The sequence below is a fragment of the Lepidochelys olivacea genome (genome assembly GCF_965140295.1).
Source record: "Lepidochelys olivacea isolate rLepOli2 genome assembly, chromosome: 5".
NCBI lineage: Eukaryota > Metazoa > Chordata > Testudines > Cheloniidae > Lepidochelys > Lepidochelys olivacea.
Genome location: NC_140415.1, coordinates 109,882,299 through 109,905,046, shown reverse-complemented (window position 1 = coordinate 109,905,046; position 22,748 = coordinate 109,882,299). Strand labels below are relative to the sequence as shown.

The following is a 22,748-nucleotide window of genomic DNA, read 5'->3' as shown; positions in this document are numbered from 1 at the left end:
ATGAAGAGAACCCAATATTAAATGGCTTAAAAGACATGAAATTTCTAAACAATTTTGTGATTTTTTTCCCTTTTTTTGAGCATGGGGGGCTGACTCACGATTTTTGAAAGCTTGGGGTTGGCAATGCTTATAGCACAGGCTCAGCATAATTCTGGGGAGGCGAGTTTGTTCATTCTCTACCATAGAATGGAATCTGGGAGAGCAGTGCGGTTCTGATCAACTTTATAGTGCTGGAGCCTAGCAAAGCATATGCATGGTGGGTGCATTTCTTCCTTCCTTTCTATTCCCTTCACCTACTGTGTCTGCATCTTTCTATCCTGTAAGCACCAGAGCATGCCTAATTAGACAGGGTGAGATTACATTTTTCAGCCTTACTTTAAGGGGGCCTTAACTCAGTTAAACATCTAAAAATTGTATTTCTGGGCACAGTCAGAGACTTAAGTTACTTATGCATCCCAGGGACATTAATTGGGCTCACAGTTTTGTGAGTAAAAAAAACCCAGAGGTTGACTGAAACAGGAGAGGAGAAGAGGGAATAAAGGAAGGGGCCAGGGAGTTAGGGAAGTAGACAGGTGTTGGGTCATTCTCCAAGAGCCCTAGTTAGGGTTCTCCAGGATCCTTTTCTGTCCATAGCAGCCCTCTGAGTGCTGATTCAAGCTTGGATAAGAAGCTTTGGGGCATGGATAATGGTGGCAGAATTGTGGAGTCAGCTGTGGCGAGGTGAAAATACAGGACAGCGGAGGGGCCAGGGACTCAGAACTGACATGGGATGGGGCGGGGCAGAGGGCTACAACTGGCTGACCAGAGAGGGGAGGTATAGGGAATGACTGGAGTGAGGGATGGTTAGGACCAGGCTCACCCCAGGAGAGGTGGCTGGGGAGGAGCCAGGTTAGGGGTTGGTTGTGTCCCAGGTGCGGGTACAGCCCTGGTGTTGGGACCCCTGTCCCACAGTCCCTGACCTGGGGAAAGGCAGGGAGCAGGCTGCAGGCATAGAGACCTCCCAGCACAAGAGCCAGCACAGCAGGAGGAGTATGGGGCCAGAACTGCTGGAGCCCCTGACAGACTCTGCAGCTGAGTGGAACAGGGGCCAGAACATGTCTCTGTCCCCATCTCCTTCTGCTGCTTCCCCCACACTTGGCTCTGGGGCTGTGCAAATGTTGCTGCTCCTGGGACTGCTGCACTGGGGCGGTAATGGCAGCAGCAGCAGCAGCAGCAAGCAGCAGCAGCAGCCAGAGGGTTCCAGAATAACTCTTCTTAGGGAATGACCCACCCTATTTCCATCTGCTTCTCCAGCTCCGTAGCCCCTTCCTTTACTCCCTCTCTTCTATCCTCTGCTCCCATCCTGTTTCATTCATATTACTGGAGCTATCTCCTTCATGCTTAGGGTCTAACTCAGGGGTCGGTAACCTGTGGCACACGTGCCAAAGGCAGCACGCGAGCTGATTTTTAGTGGCACTCTGCTGCCAGCTGGGGTCCTGGCCCCGCTCATCCCGCTGCCGGTCTGGGGTTCCGTCTTCCAACCGCGCTGCCGGTCTGGGGTTCCGTCCGCCAGTCCCTCAGCCTGCTGCCAGTCTGGGGTTCTGTCGGCCAGCCCCTGTAAATGTGAAATTTATTACTGGCATGCAAAACCTTAAATTAATGAAGACTTGGCACACCACTTCTCAAAGGTTGCCGACTCCTGATCTAACTGACTGGCATATTGGGGGTTGGGAAGAAATTTTCCCCTAGGTCAGATTGACAGATACCCAGTGCAGGGAGAGGGTATCTCTGCAGTATGGAATATGGGACACTTACAGGTTTAAACTAGTATAAATGGTGGATTCTCTGTAACTTTAAGTCTTTAAATCACAATTTGAGGACTTCAGTAACTCAGCCAGAGGTTAAAGGGTCTATTACAGGAATGGGTAGATAAGGTTCTGTGGCCTGCAATGTACAGGAGGTCAGACTAGATGATCATGATGGTCCTTTCTGATCTTAAAGTCCTATAAGCCTATATCCCTTGATGTGGGCAATGGCCTCTGAGGTTGCTTCCCAATTCTGAGGTTTTGTGGGGGTGAAGGAGTGGGAAGGGGAAGGTCTATGGCCCTCACTTGAATTTAGCAGTGTGGATTTTGCAGCATGGGCAGTGGTTTGGGCTAGCCCCCCCGAGTCAAAGCCCATCTGACCCCCGGGTCTGAACTTGGCTGGCTAGCCCGAGGCACCACCCATGCCACAACATCCACGCAGCTATTTTAGCATGCTAGCTCAAGCTGAGCTAGCATAAGTCAGTTTACCTCCGCTGCAAATCACACCTTCCCCTTGCAATGCAGATCTACCCTGAGGCTTTGAAAATGCCTAAGCAGAGCTGCCAGAGCATAGCTTTCTCAAGTGTCAATGCAAAGCTCCATCCTAGATTTCAGGTGCCAGAGCAATACTCCAGACCACTCTGGCAGCACTGCAGCCCTGCTGGAGAGTAACAAATTGTGGAGAGTGGTAGACTGCATAAAAATTGAAAGCGGATTGGGCCTAGCACATACTCATCTGGGCCCTGCAACTATTCTGTAAAATAAAGGTTGCAACAGAGAGGAGCCAGAGGTGAAAAAGAGATTAATGGGGACTGGATTGAAACATGTTTTGAGCAATGAGGGCAGCAGTGGGAGCATGGAGAATAAAGTACTTCTTAATTGATTCCAGTCCTTCATGACAGTTTGAGTCTGCTCTGGATAATTGGCAAAGGTTAGGTCTTAGTTCTCATATCATCCAGACCAATTAACCTATCCTTGCTCAAATATCACCTAGTCTGGCCAACTCTGGTGATTTTTATCATGAATCTCATAGTGGTGGTCTTAAAGTTCCAGCTCCTGGACCCAAGTGATTATGTCAGAGTCTCAGCTTCCATTTTTAAAAAGCAAGTTGTTAGACCCCCTTCCCCCCCACCCCCCCTGGCTGTAGAGAAAAGTTGGAAAAGTGCAACCCAAGTGCACCCTAAAGCATAGGCGCCGACTCCCTGGGTGCTCCGGAGCTGGAGCACCCACGGAAAAAAAATAGGGGGTGCTCAGCACCCACTGGGATGACCAGCTGTTGGCAGCCAGGGATCAACTGTTTTGCGGGTGCCTTGGCAGATGAGCTGTTTCCTATAGGTAGCCTGCATGCAGCTGCGATCAGCTGTCTGGCGGGCAGGTTCAGATCAACTGTTTCCCACCTCCCTGCTCTGGCAGGGGCTGAGTGAGTCTCATAAAAAAAAAAAAAAAAAGCCCCAGGGTTAGGTGTGGGCAGGAGTGCTGGACTATCAGCAGGAGCACAGCCAGCCCCTGCTCACCTAGGGCCACCCCACAGCTCTTGGGCTGATGGCCATGGTGTCTGGTGTATGGTTGCTCCCTGCCAGTCAGGCTCCACTCCAGCCACAGCAGGCATCAGGTGACCCAAAGGAGCCCAGCTAGGCTGGGGGTGGGTGCAGTGGTGGATTAGGAGGAGGAGAAGCTCTGGACCCCGGCAGGAGCCACGCTGCGGGGGAGGGAGGAGAAGGCTGAGCAGGAGCCACATTGAGGGGAGGGGAAGGGAGGAGAAGCCCCGGCCCCCGGCAGGAGCCATGCTGGGGGTTGGGGGGAGAAGCCCTGGCCCCGTGCTGTGGGAGAGGGGAGGGAGGAGAAGCCCCGGACACTGGCAGAGACCACGCTTGGGGGGAAGGGGGAGGAGAAGCCCAGGACCCTGGCAAGAGCTACACTGGGGGGGAGGGGCATGGGGAAAGGGAGGAGAAGCTCTGGACCCTGGCAGAACATGTGGGGCTGAAGTCCCCGGCTCGGGAGCCCCAGCTGCCCTAGTGGCAGAAGCTGCAGGGCCGAAGCCCCGACCCCCCTCTGTGTGGAGCTGGCCTGACCCACTCTCTCTCCCGTCCCCCCCTTGAAGCTGGCCCTCACTCTCCGGCTGTGGAGAAATTCAGCCCAAATCTACCCACATTGGTATCTCCATTTCCCCCATCATCACACAGCCATGAATGGATTTAGCCTAGGAGGCAGGGTCAGTATTGGCCCCATTTGGCAGGTGGGATCTAGGGCACACACAGGTGAAGTGACTTTCCCAAGGCTAAGCAGGGAGTCTGTTGCAGAGCAAAAAGAAAAGGAGTACTTGTGGCACCTTAGAGACTAACCAATTTATTTGAGCATAAGCTTTCGTGAGCTACAGCTCACTTCATCGGATGCATACCGTGGAAACTGCAGCAGACTTTATATATACACAGAGAATATGAAACAATACCTCCTCCCACCCCACTGTCCTGCTGGTAATAGCTTATCTAAAGTGATCATCAGGTTGGGCCATTTCCAGCACAAATCCAGGTTTTCTCACCCTCCACCCCCCCACACAAATTCACTCTCCTGCTGGTGATAGCCCATCCAAAGTGACAACTCTTTACACAATGTGCATGATAATCTCTGTTGCAGAGCAGAGAATCAAACCCAGAACACCTGAGCCCGACGCCTGTGCCTTAACCACTAGGCACCTTCCCACCCAAGGAGGGGGAACCCCCTCTGCCACTTTGAGTGTGTGGGTGGGAGCAGGCACCAGACAGAGCCACCAGGAGCAGGCAGAGAGAGATGGGAAAGCAGACAGAGATGGGAAAAGGTACATGGGTGGGAAGCAAGAAAGGGGAAACATCAGGAATGGGAGCAAGGACTTAGAGAAGAAACAAGAGAAAGGGAAAGGGACAGGGAGAGCGAAGAAAGAGGGGAAAGACTCCCCACTGCTTGTCCCTCCCATCCACCTTCTTCCCACAGCCATCAGTGGCCTCAGCTCCCAAACAGGCCCTAAGCAGGTGTGAAGCCAAGAGCGAACATACTGTCTTTAAACTGGGATGTTAGTGAAGACAGCTTGTAGCTGAGTGTAATGATTTTAATATACTGTAATTCATGATAATGTAATGATATATTTCATTACTATTTTAATAAGGGTTACATTGTTAAGATGCCAATGATAGACACACATTCAATAACACAATATGAAAGAAGTGTATAAATATGCTGAAAATTGCCATTGGGGGGAGGCTGAGCCCCCCCAAACACACACACTTTGCCTCCAAGGCAGGAGGGGGCAGAAAGGAGTGAGCAGTGGGCAGGAGATGCTCAGGGGAGAGGACCTAAGGGGAGGGGACAGAGTGGGGGCAGGAAGAGGTGGAGTGGGGCAGAGTGAGGGCAGGGCCTTGGGGAAAGGGGCTGAGCTGGGATGGGGCACCCACCGGCAAAATGAAAAGTCAACACCTATGCCCTAAAAGTTTCAGAAACCAGAGGCAAATAAAAGAAACCTCATTTTTGTTAATTTCATTATTTCAATAGATCTGGTTGGTGATCTTTTGAAAGCGTGAGGTTGGCAATGCAGTGTACTTCCTCCCTACCTGCAAGTGAAGGGGAGGGGTGGGGAAGAACCTGCCCAACCCTACTGCTGCCATGCTGGGAAGGCCAGAAAGAGCTTTGCTCCCTCTCCTGATCTCTCTGCTGTTTGAGGCAGTTTTCCCCTGGTTCTATTTATATTGGCAACAACATGCTCTTGCATTCATTTTGACTTTGTTTTGCCTGGTGAGTAATATGAGCCATATAATGATCCTTTTCCTGTCCTCCTCCAGACAACATCCCGAACAAAGCTGTCAGGCCAGCAGATCCTGATTATCTTCTCTCTGAAACCCCTTTCACATTCAACTAACTGGGAGCGAACCCTCCCTAAATTACATTAGTCAGACCTCTTTTCTCTGGGAAGTCCACCTTGTGTGTGTCAGTAGCTGCAGAGACTCCTTTCCCGCTGGAAAGTTGTGTGTAATATGAAAATTGAATGAGGTTAAGTGATGGTATGGAACACCACAAGGAAGAGTCAAAGTATATCAGCTAACTAACAAGCAAACCAATCTCTCATGAGCCGTGATAATTTAATTAAAGCTGGATACTTCAGTTTGAGGAGGCTTTTTCATGTTAAATGAGAGCTCCTTCCCCCTCTACTGCAAATGGCTTACAGATGTGCAGGTCCCAGTCTCAGACGATGTTTAATTCATTTTGAAGTGCTGATTGGAAGATGAGTTAATAAATGGTTTTATTTTTCTATTCTCTTATTTCTGTTCCTGGAACAGATCAGCCGTTTCATTCCCAAAGTAATGCATGCCTTGCTCCTCATTATTTTACAGGTGATGTTAGATCAGTAAGGAATTTACGGATGAAACAGCCAGTTTCAGAACACTGTAAAACATCATTTCACTACCAGGTTTCCATCTGGGAAAACTACTCTGCATTATTTACTTTTTTTCCAATTTTATAAGAAACAGTGTTGGTGGATATACAATTTTTAAAACAAAGTTAAGCTACAATGTTGCCGGCTCAATGGCAGTAAGACTCCAACTAAGGTTAATTCCCTTTAAAGAAAAAAAATATGTACCTTGTATCTTCTACCACAGTGGTTTTCAACCTGTGGTCTGCAGAACCCTGGGGGTCCACAGACTATGTCTAAGATTTCCAAAGGGGTCTGCACCTCCATTCAAAAAATTTTATGGGTCCCCAAATGAAAAAAGGTTGAAAACCCAAACTTGGCTAGATAAATACGCCTTGCAGAGTCCCTGGAAGAGCAACACACTCAGGCCTTGTCTAAACACACAAGTTGTACTGGTTTAACTATACTGATGGGGTTAATATGGATGCAGTTAGATTGGCAAAATTGTGCCAGTATCCATACCAGCAGTTGTACTGGTATAACTCTAATGATAAAAAAATCACACCACTAAAAAATGTAGTGTTTATACTGGTACAAAAATTGTATGTCAACCACACCTCAGGATGGGGAGTTAGTTGCTGAATTAATGACCCTTTCTGAAAACATCCTTGCACCAGATACCTCCCATTTGTAACTGGAGACAGTGTAGACAAATTAATAGCAGCAGTCTCAGCTGAAAATACTGGGCCACATTTGGATTCCACTTAGGAGCCATAAATACAGATCCTAAGGCACAATATGGTACATTAATACTTTTACAGTGCGTAGGATTGTCCATATCTTCATTCTGACAGGACTGACCATTAGGGAGTAATGAACCTGAAGACATTCAGATTTGGGGTTTAGCTACAAAGTGACAGGGTTCGTGTTTCAGCGTTGGGTTTTGACATAAACATGACACTCGCCCATTAGAATCTGCACACTGGATGACATATGAACCTGTTTGTTCAGCCCCTCAACAGTGACAAGTCATGACATTTCATAATAAAATGCTTCCCTTGAAACAGATTTGTTCTGTGTCATGATGGCGTGATATAAAAACAGCTAATTGCCCCACCAAACTTGCATCATTTCTGCCACACTAATTGCAGGGTATTGTTCTCAGACAGACAATGCAGACATGACAATGAAGGGTTACTGGAGAATGTTTAACACACAACAAACAAGGTTGCTCAGTGGAAAGGAAACCTTCCATTTGAGTAACAGAAGTGTTTTCAACACTTGTCAAAGAACTGTTTATGAATCTGGTTCTCTCGGCTCAATTCTCCCCTGCCTCCAAGCTCCTCTTGGCATGAGGGGAGGAGAGCTCCTTTACAGTTCCCTGATTCTGCACTGGCCCAGACCCAACAGTGGTTAGAGCAGCCTAGGATGCTGTTCCAGTTTATGCCCTCGCGGACATTGCATCAGTTGAGGAGCAGTGTAGCAGAGCTCTGCTTGCATGGGAGCCCCCTCCTTCTGATTTAGGCCACTAGGGAGTTCCCCCGCATAAGGGGAATTTTCTGGGGGCCATTTATGGCCATGCACTTTGCACTGCCTGAGTGACACAAAGGGTCTGGCTTATACAGGAAAATCAGGGCCTCTCTTCCATTGACCTGGAATCTCCATGTGTTAGTGTTTAAATAAAACTAACAGCCAGAGCTCAGAACTCAGATTGCTGCTCTTCAGGGCAGGGATCATCTTTTTGCTGTCTTTGTACAGCACTTAACACAACTGGGTCCTGGTCTGTGACTGGGTTTCCTAGGCGCTACCATAATATAAAAAATTAATAAAAGGTCTAAAGCTATGTCTGAGAGCTGCTCAGTGCCTTTGGCACTCCCTTGATCTTGGGCCAGCTGTGTGTCTGGCTGTGTGAACTAGTATTGGTGCTAATGGCCCCAAATGAGATATGACCGCCTGTGCTAGCCGGGTATGGAGTTGCCCCAACCATTCCTCCTCTGCTGGCCATAGGGTATGTGATTTAGGATCTGTTGCAGCTGCTCTGCACCACCCAAGGATCCCCCTATGCTGTAGGGATCCTTCTCGTACCTGGTTAAACTGGCTATTGGGCAGTTTTAGTTTGGTATAGAGCTGCCCTGTAGAAAGCATAAAGGAGAGAGTTTAGCTCCTGAATGCCTTGCGTATTGCTGTGAACACCCTTGGCAGGCACCATTTAGCTGAAATGTTTGCTTAGTTGGGACTGATTGCTCTGAGGTGCTGGATGCTTTTGAATGCATGGTATAGATTTTAAAGCACACAGAAAAAAATGTAAATGGACATATTTGGCACCACAATGAGTGTTGTGTGTATTTTAAATAAAGTAGTATGTCCTTTTCAGTAGAGACTTTTTAATTAGGGTTTAGTTAGAATTACAGTTAGCTCCATAAATACCTTTATATTGTCATTTCCTGCCTGTCTGGAGCCCGGACCTAGGTTAATGCTATTATCATACACGCACTTTCAGAACTGTTCTCATTTTCTTAGAGTGTGTCTAGAGCTGTGACTACATGTAATGATTAGAAATGTCTTTTCATACAAGCATGATTTTTAAATCAGTATTTGGAAGGGACCTCTCTTGAGATTAGATTTTATTATAGCCACACCAGTCTTTCTTCTGGCTGCAATCAGGTGTTTCTATTATTTGGATTGAAATAAGAGGTTGAGCTCATTATTGCTATGATCACTAGGGTGCATATCCCAGGTTTGTAGCACTTGGTGAAGCAACTTTCTAGTGCCAGTGATTTAGTTTTACTGAATTTTCATGAACCAATCAAAGGATTATACTGCTGTTAAATTAAATGATTTGGTTCAAAGGTTTAGAACATATGTAAGCAGAGACCCAGCTCAACTGCTAATTGAATTAAGTGGAAGATGCTGTAAATCAAATAAGTCTTTAAAATTTCTGCTAGGACTTTATTGAAAACATTTAAGCCTGATCTACACTACAGTTTCAACTGTGTCAGGAATCTATCTGTTTATACTCCAGTTGTCCCCGATCCAGTTATAACACAGTTCCATTTTGAAGTGTAAATGAAATTTTACCTTTATTTATCCAAGGCTTTAGCATAGTTCCGGGGACATGGTTTGAGAGTTTGCATTACAAAATGGAGCCATAATATGACCAGATCCCTCGACATGGTTGTATTTGTGGGGTAGATGGACCTTAGCTTACAGTTACAAATAAACAACTCTTGTTTGCAAAACAATACACCTACCAAAAAAACAGCATGTACTTTTAAACCCATGTTAAAGAATTTCTTGTGAAATAATTAACATTTGGGTTTAAAATATTACATATGAGTATATAATATCTATTACCTTTAAGTAATTGATTAGTGACTACACAATCTGTCCAGTGGACATGAGGTTTAAAAATAAACCTGTGTACAGGGTATTCTTTGATCCAAACATCAGTTTTCATGCGAAATTGTAATATGTGTCTTATGGTAGAATAAACACTCATTATAGAAAAGTCAAGTAGAAAGATGTCTCACTCTGTATCATTCTGATTATTCCGTCCTCTCTTTTTGAACCTAGATACCTTGGAAGTCTAGCAAGTGTGGTCACTAAACAACACATGCAGTGGCTGTGGGACTTCAGTGGCAGGAAGCCCTTTTGGATAGGCAAGTATACAAAATGTTAAGTATGACTGTCTCCTGGAGAACACTAGTGTCTTTCTATGAGCTTTACCTTGGAACATAGGAATACTGACCAACTGTCCATCAGGTCCAGTGTCCTTTTTCCTTAAGTTGCTTTTATTGAATATTTAGAGAAATGTACGAAAGGAAAGGTCCAGTTCTGCAAATCTGTATCATAGAGAGGAATTTCATCTTGACCCCACCCATCCCCAGGGATCAGTTTTAGGCTAGTGCAACTCCACTGACCTCAGTGGTATAAAGCTGTTGTAATGGAGCGGAGAATCAGGTTCAACAAATTTAGTGAGTTCGTATATTTCTGGGGCCTTGTGTAGACTAGGAAAATAGGATATGTCTGAATATCTTAGCTAACACTATTTTAAACACTGTTTATGTGTTTGGGGTGAACCAACTAACGTTTTAAAGGTAGTGAGCTGTGCCTGCACTAGGTGAAAAAACATTGTTAGCCAATGTGTTTTCAGACATGAACTATTTTCTTAGTCTAGATAAGGCTCGTATGAATGTTAAAAGGCTGACAGGAATTTGATTTCACAAGGGGGCTCAGATAACGTTTGATTCTGCATTCTTGACTAGAATGTGCTTACCAGGGAAATTAAGATAAATATCACAAGACAAACTTGGACACAAAGTATAGAGAAATTGAGAGATTTTGGGGTGGGTGATAGTAAGGGAAAGGATGCTGTCTCCTTGCTCACATGATGCTAGTTGCCTTACCAGAAGTTACACTGTATTTTACTTGCAGACCTGGTGTGCTCTCTTCAGGGCTGTCCCTATGAGGGTGCAGGGCCTGGGGCGGAAGTGACGGATTAGTCTCTTCTGGGAGTGACCAGGCCAGCCAATTACACCGGCCCGCAGGGCCTCCCAAAGCGCAGGGCCTGGAGTGGTCACCCTGATTTGCCCTACCCAAGCAACAGCTCTGGCTCTCTTCCTTCAATAAGTCTTGTGTGTACTTCTCACTAGAGGAATAGAAGAATAGGCTTTCTTTTGTAGCAGGAGCCTTCAGACTGGAGGTGAAATGCATATCACTGACTTGATCTTTTTGGTTCGTATTAGGCTTTAATGATCAAGTTAATCCTGGCCATTGGGAGTGGAATGGAGGAGAACCTGTCACCTTCACAAACTGGAGAAGAAGTCCATCTCGCTTTTCAAAGCAAGGAAAGAATTGTGTTTTGGTGCAGAGGCGAGGGAAATGGCAAGCAAAAGACTGTAGGAAGGGTAATCGGCACAACTATGTCTGCTCAAGAAAGCTGTAAACAAAACTGACACTCATACCCATCTGGCCTTTCTTGTGCACAGAATTTTTAACTTATATTTGCAGTATTTTGAGGGTATAAGTGTAGAAAAGAAACTTCATTATCGTCAGGGTTTATTTTTATACTCCTGCTGGGGTATATTAGAGTCAACTCGAGTGAATGCGGTAGCCCAGTGCTAAGCATAGCAAGGAAGGGGTGGGAAAATAGGTTCTCATTAGAGAAAGCCTCAGTCTAGATCCAGAATTCAAGCACCACCAAGTTTCAGAATGTTTGGTTCTTGGTTTTGGTTTGAGCTCATTACAACAATAAGGGTCACTTGCAAAATTCAGATCTGAATCCAATTTCAATTTTCAAACACCCCCAAAGCATTTGGAACTGTCATTTGTTCTAATGAGATGCCCAAATTTTGTTACACCAAAGACTAAAGCCTTAGGTCTTACACCTAATAGCTATGTAAATTTATTCATTTATTTTTAAACAAAAATAAACTAACACAACAGTCAACTTGCAGGTTCCATGATTGGTGAATGTAAATTGTCTGTTGTTTGAATTCATCAGCAATAAAACCTACAGTTTTACAGTTCTGTTAGCTTTGTTTTCACTGGCAGTTATAGGGAGAGAAGTGGCGGTGGGAGGGGTAATGGGCTCATCTGCAGAGTGAGCTCTGTTGCTGACATTGGGTTGCTGTTAGGGATACTAGTGCTTCTATCATTGCTGTCCTAGCATGGTACCTGATCCAGAACTCACAGGAGTCCATGGGAAGAATCTAAGCAGGAGTTGGATTAGGCCCACAGTGCAGGAGCGCCATGGGGAAGGAAGTCTGCTTTTGTCTTCTCCTCACCCTTCCCATCTGCACAAGTCCAGCCACAATCCGACTCCAAAGACTTTGGATCCTAATTGGATGTGCCCACCTGGACCTAACTGCAAGTACAATCCTTAGGGATTTGACACCTTTTTTAAAATGTAAGTTTATTTCTGAGAGAGTTTTTAAAAATTCAGAATTTAATTGGAACAAAACTGCTAGAAAAATAACTTCTTAATGTTCTTAACTGCATACACTACAGAGTTGCTGTGTCTAATGAATCTCTCAGGGTAACCTTTTTGCCTCAATACCTAACCAAATGACATCAGAGGTGAGCAACACTGCAGTACAATGAGAGTGTAAGTCACTCAAGTTGGAAGGCCTACACAAGGCCTTCCTTACCATTTAAGCACCCCAATATGGCTGTGTGGAGGGAAGGGGAATGGATGGAGTGGCCTCACAGAGGGCATCAACACCCCCAGAACTCCGCAGAGGGGTCTCTGTGCCAGTTTGGAATAGGCCAACATGGATGGGGCTGTTGGGGCCAGGCGAAAGCAGGCCATGCATGACCAAATCTAATCACCTAACACCACCTTGGGAGAACAGAGGGGTAACTGTACAGATGGCAGTTACTGCGCAGAAGACTGTGCAGCAGCCTTGCTTCCTTTTCTGTGGTTTCGTATGTGTTCCTGTGTGTAAATTCCATCACCCACACCACTTAGTTCCCTCTGCTAATCTTGAGACTTTGTGCTGGGAGAGTTGGATTTCAGAATAACTGTACAATAACATGAGAGGAAAAATATCATGGGCCAAATCCTGCCATCTTTATAAAGGCAAAGTCCCCAATGATCTCAAAGGGAGTTGTGCTTGAGCAAGAGTAGGGAAGGATTTAGCCCTCTATGTGTGTCACACTCTCATTTGAACCAGCCTTAAAGTAATTGAAGAGGATTTAAGATAGATCCATCTTAAATCTTAACAGTATAAACTGCGTATGCTTAATAGCCTCACTAATTTTTTTTCTATACAATAATACAGATAAAAATCTTGTTTCCAAGGTATTGTGAATGTTTAGCTATAAGAACCATTTACATCATTTCATATCTGAAATTCTCTTTGAGCTTTCCTTAAATTCAAGGATAGAATTTGAACAGCTTTTGTATTTCTGGCAAGGATGCTGAGGTTCAAAGAATGTAATGAATCCAAACCAGGTCAATGAGAGCACTGGATGGCTCAAGGGATTGTTAGTGAGAGGGATATAGAATGCTTCCATCTAAGTCACTGGTTTGAATACATTTCCATGTCAGTAGTGACAGAAAGTCACCATCTCAGGAATGTTCAGTGAACTATGGGCCTGATCCAAAGCCCACTGAAGTCACTGCAATTGTTTTCATTGACCTCATTGGCTTGGACTCTGTTAAAGATTATGGTGGGTGAGGTTGGTCAGGTCTCAGAGGACAAACTTTGCTATTAGAAGTTCTGAGAGTGCAACAGAAGGTCAAGAACTGAATGGGCATGGAGAATGAACTTATACACTCACTTACTGATGTAGTCCTTCCAGGCTGCACTTATTCTGTGAATAAACAGAGGACTTGATTGACCAGGACTGTCAACCCAGCACCTTTCACAAGTATAAAAAATGTGCAAAAAAGTTCAGTGAAAAAAAATCTAATGTATTCCTCAAGCAAGAGACTATTTTTTTAATTTGTGTTAATAAATGTATAATTAACTTTATACAGATCAAATTTGCCTTTTTTTAAACTAATTTGGAAACAGAAATTCAGAAGAGAATGTTCCAATTCCCTGTAGTGGGTACTGCAATTGAGAAGTTTATTTACATTTTGATTTGTGTTCATTCTTTCTAAATATTAGAGAGAATTATGTATATAGTTCTATCAACACTGTAGTTCTACCTTATTTAAATCACTAGACTGGTGCTAATCTAATATTTGTACCAAAAATAGCATGTTACATGCACTATATTGACTGTTATACCTAAATATGTACTGTATACTAATAAAAATAAATCCTATATGATAGCTGCGGACTTGTCTCTTAAATACCCAAGTACTTAAAAGCTTTCTTACTGTGACAGAGACTGAGGTAATGAGCATATTAAAAATGTGTTTATAAGTGATAAGTACAATATGTCTGTTGTATATTGTATCAGCTACTGAAATCTGTTTTCCTTTAATGTGTCTACCTCTTTTGGGTGCATACATTGGGTTGTTATTATAGAATTACTCATGAATATTTGGCTGTGTCTGTTTTTTAAGCATTTGAGCACTAGAATATTTTATTTTAGGAAATAAATCCAAAGAAGGACACAGGCTTTGCCAACAGATATAAGAAAAGGAAAAGTGAGATAAAGGCATGATTTCAGGTTAAAAATCACATTGAAAAACTGATTTATAGATTCACAGATTTTTAAGGCCAGAAGGGCCCTGTGATCATCTAGTCTAGCTGCCTGCATAACGCAGGCCACAGAAACTCACCCAGGCATTCCTACATCAAGCCCAGGACTTATCTGAGCTATAGCATATCTTTAAAAAGCAAAACATTGTCTTGACTTGAAGATTGCAAGTGATGGAGAATCCACCACGTCTCTTGGTAAGTTGTTCCAATGATTACTTATTATTAATGCTTTTACCAATAACACAATATACCTATTGCTATAAATAAACCTATGACTATAAGAAGTCTTACCATCATCTTCTTACAGAGGCTTAGATTGTGCTGGCAATATCTTCCAGGTGTCTTTTCAGACTGTTTAGAGAATTTCCACTGCTCTCTCTCACTTTTCATGTATTTCAGGAAAAAGGGGGGGTTTCTATCAAGATTCTAATGTCTCTCAAACTATTCCAGATGTCTTGCTTTTCCCTCTTCATCTTCCACCTCACAGCAAGCCACAGAAATCAACCAACCGCTTCGGGTGGTTTCCAGCTCCACACTGAGTTTGGGATGAGTTAGATTCTCAGTTAAATGATACATAGATTCTGCCTCCATGTTTTGCTCAGGAGATGCTATCATATGTGGAAATCCGCACAGAGTCTAACAAGCTGGGATGCTTAGAGAGAAAACTAGCCATGCATCTCATTGATCTTGGCATTGCTGATGCAATATGGATGTCCATGTTGATCTTCACTCTGCTCCCTTCATTGATATCAAGAAGAAAATATAATACTTCTGTTGCTAAAAACATCTCCTGAATTCTGTACAATCCAAGCTTACTGAGGAGTTCAGAGCAACTGCCTGTTTCTACCACACCAGTTCCATTTTTGCTTCTAAAAAGCAACATGTCCCAACAAGTCATGTACATTTGCATGCTGCACAGCCTCTTGAAGTGATAGTAAGACTAAAATAGCTGCAATAGGAAGGTTATGCTACTTTTTAATATTTTCATTCTTTACCTCAGAAATGTTTAATCACAATATTGACCTCACAAATTTTATTTGATAAAAATATTGATTCCAAACATCTTCAAACTTCTTTCCTAACAATTGTTGTTGTCTCTGCCTCCTTCTCTCCCTCTTCCATTTTTTAAGATTCTCTACTTAAAAATGTTGTTCTGTATTTGGGTTTCAATAGATTGAAAGCTATGTTACTTTCATTCTCAAATGAATATTTCTGTGTAGATTTTCCCATGTTATTGGGGTTTTTTACTATATGGTAAGGCTAAAGGACCAACACATTTAAGCTTGCAATTCTATTGGTTCTACTGTAAGTAGAGGACAACTTTTCAAACGTAGGCATCTAAATTTTGGCAGCAGCTTGGAATACTGGTTTTATTCCTGTTGGGATGAGCATACAGAGAAAAACATTATAAAGATGTGGATGAAATTGTGCTATACCAATTGGCAACAAAATTTAAGAACCTCACTGCAATGGAAATAGGTGACGTATACAAATTTTAAGATGTAAAAGCCATCAGATTTTTTGTCCTGTTATATCACTCACAAGCCTACTGGGTTAGTTATTGTAACTGTGCTATGAAAGGCATGTAGGTAATGTGACTCTTTCTGCTTTTTTAAAAACTCAATACTCTAAAAAAAAAAAAAAGAAAAAAAAAGAGGGCTTTCTTTGGAATGTATAATAATTGGGGAATGTACTGTAAAATAGTAATTAATTAGTTCTGAGGTCTTTAAATGGGTTCTTTAAAAGTTTTATCTGGATAGAAGTTTAGAGGGTTTGTAATTTATACTATAATGACCCTATTTAGCTCAACAGAAGGAAAAAAATTCCACCGTTGGCTAAGAATTATTTTTAGGCATCAATTGGCAGTGTAACTAATTATTCAGTTTATGTCCATGATGACTGAACAATCTGAAGCAAATGAATAATGATACTTTGTATTTACAAAGCACTTGTCATCTGTAGATCTCTGTGCTTTAAAAGATTGGAAAGCATTAATGCTGACTAGTTCAAGTGAAAGCAGTGTACTCAAAAATAAAATGCTACTATGGGGTGAAAGGTTGTTCGAATCTGAGCACGGTATTTGCCCACAAAATTTAACACCCAAAATGGAGCAAAAATACTCACTACCCAAATACTGAAGTAGAAGAAATATAGTTTTGTATATTTATTGCTACACTGCATTTTGTAGGAATGTGACAGTTGTTTCACTGGGTTATAATGACAGTCTCCCCTGTCCAATATCCATTGCAGGTATTCGTTATTCCATACAGTTTTTGTCTCAAGGAGTGGATTTGTAAATATTTTGTATTATTACCAAAGATTCTATTCAGAGTTTGCTGGGGAAAGATATCTGGCCTTGTGCAGGGAGGATCTGGAGGAATTAAGGGCTGAGTATAGACCCCTGCATTGTGCTCGCAGAGAGGCAGCATGATCCAATGGCTAGGGCACCTGGGTGCTTTTCCCAGCTCCGCCACTAACCTGCTATTCATTTAATCTCTCTGTGCCTTAGTTTCCACCACACCCTTTTTCTGCTTTGTCTTTTTATATATATATAACATAAGCATTTCTAGGTAGGGACTGTCTCTATGTATCTTTACAGTGCCAGCACCCTGGGGCCCTGATCTCAGTTGAAGCCTTGAGGTGCTACTGAACTATAAATAATTGTAATAATAAACAGCATAATGCACAGTGTTTATGCAATACTTTGCTTTTGCTCATGTGTATGTTCTTTGCTGACAGTCTTTCTGTTGACTTCAAGGGGGGTTGGATAAGGACACACACACACATGCAAGCATACACTCTCTCTCTCTCTCTTTCTCTCTCTCTCCTGCAAACTTGCATGTGAGTGTCTTTAGGCAATGGGACTACGCATTTGAATAAAATTGTGTTTTCAAGATCATGGCCAAAGTTTGAAATTTTAAATCTGTTTTAGGGCTATTCAAGCCTAAACAAAGCAAGTGAAAAATAGCTTTGCTGGTGAAAACTCCTTTTTGTTTCCTGCTTCAATACCTGGTGTGTTGGCCAAGATACAAATATTTTTGTCTAATTATCAGTCCAGTCCTGTAGCTAAAAGAATAATCTTAAAATATAATTGACTTTTTTAATGTCAGAAAAGGTGTAAAATAATTTATAATGGTTATTATTCCACTTGCACTAGATAGGAGAAATTTTAGTACATTATTTTGGTTAAAGTTATTAGACACTAAAAATAGGAAATTAGATTTAAGACTGTACATTTAGGGTATGTCTTTACTGAACAGCTAACTTAAGTTTTCTACACTTGAGTTACCTGTCTTGAGTTAGCCCAGCTCAAGTGAGAGCGGCTGCGCTGCGATTTAGCTTGTGAGCTGCCATGGCCACACTGACACATCACACATTAGTGTGTAGTGCTAAGACTTCTGGAGGCATATCTTATGGTGGTTTGCGCTGCAGCGAACAGAGACACTCTTATGAATTTTTTCCCAGTGAATTGCAGGGAAAGTTGTTTTGCCTGTCTGAGCATGTGGGTAGAATTGTGGGAAAGCACTGGAGTACCAGCAACACTTTAGCAGCTCTATCCTGTGTCCACACTAGAGTGTTCATGTTAGCAACTAATGATTTGTGCTATTTTAAGCTGAAGCCTATATACCCTGATGGGCTGCCCAACTGAAGTTGGAATCACCACCATGCTTGAGTTACAGGTTTTTGTGTGTGATGGGACACAAGTTTAGGGCAACACTTGAATTATAACTCAGGTTAACCATGCAGAGAAGACAAGGTCTAAATCTCAAATAGCTTTGCACTATTACTAATAGTAATGCACATGCATAGCAACAATAAATGCTGCAAGTCAGTGTCCCACAAGAACTTTGCAGGGCAATAGGTTTAGTCCAATTAGAGGGCAATAAACTAAGCCCTCTGAGGTGAAAGACAAATAATGACATGCATTTATCATAGATCAACTAGGTCTTTAACACTAATCTTCAGATTGGCAGCACCTTGATTTAAGCCAGTCTAACAGCTTATTGATATTCAAGTGGAATCAAGGATGTGTAGACACTAAATACTAGTACTAAAATGGCAAGTATTGGTATTCATCTTCAAAAATAATAGGTGTTACAGTCTGAGGAGGGTTTTCTCTTATATTGATCTAACCTGTTGGAAATATCTGTCAAGGACAATTTTTTTCTTACTTTCGAAGCTTGCATAAAGAGTTGCAAAAGGTGTGAGAGAGATTCAAAACCATGCAGGTTTTAGTTTACATTGTGAATGGTATACATTTGACAATGATGGTGCTACATAAATAATAAATTGTGCTAACAGCAGTGGTTTCTTAAACTGGGGCTATCTGAATATTGCTTATAATCCAATCTAATGTATAAATTGTTAGAGGCAAAACAGTCTTCAGATAGAGCAGTTAAAAGGCATATGTGACATAAGCCCAGAACAGCATTCTTGGGAGTTGGTGGTACCACACTTTCTGCTTTGTTAATCAAAAATTATCCAGATTTATGTGGCTTAATTGTCAATGGGAGTTTTGCCAGATTTTGGACTATGTGCTGAAGACTAGGCTCTATGGGAATTGCGTGTCACATCTTTGAACAGCTATTCTGAATGTGGAGGTGTGAATGTGTATGAACAGATATATTGTATCCTATTGCTATTTAATGAATTAATTGTTAATACAGTTTTGTTAAAAGTATGTCCATTTTATTCATGTACAAACATGTTATTTCTCCCTTACACAAGAGAGTGAGTGATATGGTGAAAAATTCACAAGATGCTGTTCTCATCCATGTCAGTGATTCACTACAGTATTTGAGCTTCAACAAGTCTCTGAGGGCCAAATTTTCAGAAGTGTGCACTAAATACAGGTTCCTCTATTTTTGGTTGCCCAGTTTGAGATACATGGGGTCTGATTTTCCATAGTTTCTGAGAAGCTGAAATCTAATTCAAGTCAGAAAATTAATTTTGGGTGGCTTGGATATTAAAGTACCCTATCTAAGACTTAATTGATAGATCCAAAAATGTGAAGCCTCTAAATTAGGGATCTCTTTTGAAAATGTGGGCCGGTATCTCTATGTAAGTCTACAGATCTATCTTCATGTTTTGAAATAGTTTTATTACCCTTACTTTCTCTGATATTTCATCACAACAGGACGTCCCTTTTTTGATTCTGCTGTGATGGGGGGGGGGGTAAGTGAAAAAATATAAAGGACATGTTGAATGAGCTAATAAACATTCAGGAACTTTTCCACAGTTCCAGACTACAGCTAAACAACTTATCCAAACATTTTTTTCCAACTAATCACCCCCCTGGGGAACCAGGTTTTAGATAGGAACTTCTAATACACACATCCAGGAGTAAAAGATGGGTTGAATTAACACAAATTCCCTTATCATAATTATAATCTACAGTAAATGAGTTTAACTGGTTATCCTGGTTACCCTTTGTACCCCCCAACCCCCAGCATCCACAGAATGGCTTCAGTCTCATTTATAAAGCTAGCAGACTACATGCCGCTTCCTTTGCTCACCTGAAACTGCAGGACGATTAAATTAAAAGTCCACACAAGTAAGATTAGCATGTTTCTGCTGCTGCTTCAACTGCTTGTGATCTCAGGTCTTGGAGCAACAGGACAAGGTGGAGAGCTGCAAACGAACAAGAGGAGGAGACTTCAGCACCTTTCCTACCAAGATAAAGATTTACTTGAAAGAGAGGACCCTAGCAAGTTGCTGGTGCAAGATCTCATGGATTATGAAGAAATCCTAGAAGAACCAAGTTTATTTGTAGCAGCCCCAGAGCTGGCAGCAGAGAGCAGGAAGCAAGGAGAAAAAAAATCATCCAGATTTATCCTTCCCTACGTAGAGCTTGATGTGTACCGAGATCAGGGAAGCTGGACTGCACCAAAAGAGACCTCCCATTCTGAAAACATGGGACATTTCCTACCTTCCCACTCAGTCAACAAGAAGGAAGCTGAGCCCCCCTACAGAAAAGATGCTAAAAAATTCTGGGACCATTTCATGTTAAAAAAAAATTCAGCTTCTGAGGAGGTTGTCTTGCCAATCAAGACCAACGAGATGTACCAGGAGACCTGCAGGACGCTGCCTTTTTCCCAGGTAAGAACAGGTCTCAGGCAAGAGACCCAATAGCAGTATTTGCTCCCATTATTCTGCCTTCACAAACTCCACTCTCATTGTGTCATCTGTAATCCCTGACTAAGGAAATACAGGTCAATTCCACTTGCTAGCAGCAAGATCACTTCATAGACATCCAGTGGTACTGAAGAAAACTTTTGCTTTAGTTCAATGAGTCACATTGTCTGAGCACAGGTCTGGGAACCAATGTAATGAATATACAGTGATTTAGCCTGAACAGCGGGAAGAACAGTAAGTTTATTTATACAATCAGTCTCAGTGCAGTTATTCAGGGGTTGGTTTGTGGTTTTATGGCTAAACTCAAATTCTTGACCCATTCTACTAAAAATGAGGAGTAAAGCCTTGTCTATACTAGAAGATTGTACCACTTTAACTATACTGGTATTGTTAAAGCATTAACTTGTCCCTAGTGTGGACAAAGTTACACCAGTATAAAAGTGCTTATATCAGGTTAGTTGATTCAAATCTGGGATGTGGAATAAGCTATCCTGGAATAAGGCATCTTTATATTGATATAATTGCATCCACACAAGGGCGTATAACTATGTTGGTTAAAAAAACTCTAGTCAAAGAAGTTATAACTTCCAGCATAGACCAGTGCTTAATATAACGGACGTGACTCAAACTTGGTAGTAATTTTTCAAACATAAAGGCCCGTTGAACCAAATACGATATACATAAATGTAAAGGTATATATTATAGTAACACTATCCAAGTAAGTGGGAAATATCACTAGGTAACTTACTGTATCAGGAACTCTCTTGTTTTAATTTTGTTGCTACTTAAAATAATTTTAAATGATGTGAGTGCTACAGTAACTAACAGTAAGAGAAGAAACTTATATATTAGTTGTATGAGCCCTATCTTCTATTATTTTTGTGTCTACATCTTCCAGAAAAGTCCATGGGAGTTTTGAATGTGCAAAGAATGGAGGATCAGGGCCAACAAGTGTTTACAATGCCAATGCTATATAGTAACTGCAATCTGTTTGCTGTTTCAGAGTATTGTGCATGAGAACTGTGAAAAGGTGGTGGTGCAGAACAACCTGTGCTTTGGGAAGTGTAGTTCCTTTCATGTCCCTGGCCCAGAAGATCGTCTTTACACCTTTTGTTCCCACTGCTTGCCTACCAAGTTCACCATGAAACACTTGGAGCTGAACTGCACCAGGTCTGTTGCCGTGGTTAAAGTGGTCATGATTGTGGAGGATTGCAAGTGTGAGATTCAGAAGATTAAAGATTCTGAAATTGGACCCCTACATTCAGACTTGAATTCAAATGTATATGAGCACAATTAACCTGCTCAAAAGCACCTTTAAACTCCATAATCGTTAGCATCTTCAAGGAAAAAATAACTATGATTTTAGTCAGATACCTCCATCAACTGTGTGAAGATGTAGATTATCTCTTTACATCATGTATAATCAAAAAGAAAAGGAGGACTTGTGGCACCTTAGAGACTAACCAATTTATTTGAGCATAAGCTTTCATGAGCTACAGCTCACTTCATTGGATGCTGTAGCTCACGAAAGCTTATGCTCAAATAAATTGGTTAGTCTCTAAGGTGCCACAAGTCCTCCTTTTCTTTTTGCAAATACAGACTAACTCGGCTGTTACTCTGAAACCTGTCATCATGTATAATGTTACCTGAAATGTACAAAATGTTTCTCTGTGTGAAAGAGAGGGAGAGGGGAAGCATGGTGTGGAAGTCTAATCTCTTCAAAATGTCCCATTCTTGCTACACTGGGTCTGTTCCACTGTTGTCAGCAATGTTGAGATCCCAAGCACATATGATCCAAAAGCTGCCACCACTGTTTTAAACACCATGTTGATTAGACCTGCTCAGAGCCAGACTTTTCTCTGCAAAAAGAGGTGTGTTTTTTTACACTGAGATAGCTAACTCAATGTAACAGTGGAGTAGTAACAGCACAGTTGGTTATTACTGTGATGTAGCTAGTCAAGGTCAGCCCCCGCATGGGGTTAACCTTGACTAGCTGCATTGAGGTAAAACTACAGTGCCTTGTCTCCACTAGCATTTTACACTGAGATGGTGATCTTGAGTTAGCTATCACAATATAAAATCACACAGTTTTTTTGCACTGAAGACAAATCTAAGTCTAAGCAACAATGCAACTTAAAGATAGAGCTAGTCTAATTATTTTCATTGATGCATTTTTGTTTTTGTTTTTTCATTGTAGTGGGACTTTTCAACCTAAACAAAAAATGTTGCTCAAGATTTTCATTTTGGTCAAAATGGTCTGGTTTTTTTATGAACAAAAATGTCCCTTAAAAA

At 42.1% G+C, this 22,748-nt stretch overlaps 2 protein-coding genes across 2 annotated transcripts in view; both read left to right on the top strand.

Annotated features, from left to right (window-relative positions):
• The window catches only part of FREM1 (FRAS1 related extracellular matrix 1), a 103,409-nt gene extending 89,345 nt beyond the window's left edge, over window positions 1-14,064 (top strand). The window contains exons 36-37 of the mRNA XM_084629298.1: window positions 9,736-9,821; window positions 10,908-14,064. Coding sequence (XP_084485424.1) covers window positions 9,736-9,821; window positions 10,908-11,107 — 286 coding nt within the window. The 3' untranslated portion in view covers window positions 11,108-14,064. The remainder of the gene's footprint in view (window positions 1-9,735; window positions 9,822-10,907) is intronic.
• A 5,429-nt stretch (window positions 14,065-19,493) lies between these two features.
• On the top strand, window positions 19,494-21,899 carry CER1 (cerberus 1, DAN family BMP antagonist). Its single transcript, XM_084629247.1, has 2 exons — window positions 19,494-20,420; window positions 21,460-21,899. The coding sequence occupies exons 1-2, from the start codon at window positions 19,887-19,889 to the stop codon at window positions 21,751-21,753; spliced, it is 828 nt and encodes a 275-aa protein (XP_084485373.1). The 5' UTR covers window positions 19,494-19,886; the 3' UTR covers window positions 21,754-21,899.
• The last annotated feature ends 849 nt before the right edge of the window (window positions 21,900-22,748 follow it).

What these genes read in the sequence shown, in the direction of transcription:
- CER1 (XM_084629247.1), top strand. Translation starts at nt 19,887, where the DNA reads ATGTTTCTGCTGCTGCTTCAACTGCTTGTGATCTCAGGTCTTGGAGCA. An exon ending in GGACGCTGCCTTTTTCCCAG is followed by an intron (nt 20,421 to 21,459) that starts GTAAGAACAGGT and finishes TTGCTGTTTCAG; the next exon opens with AGTATTGTGCATGAGAACTG.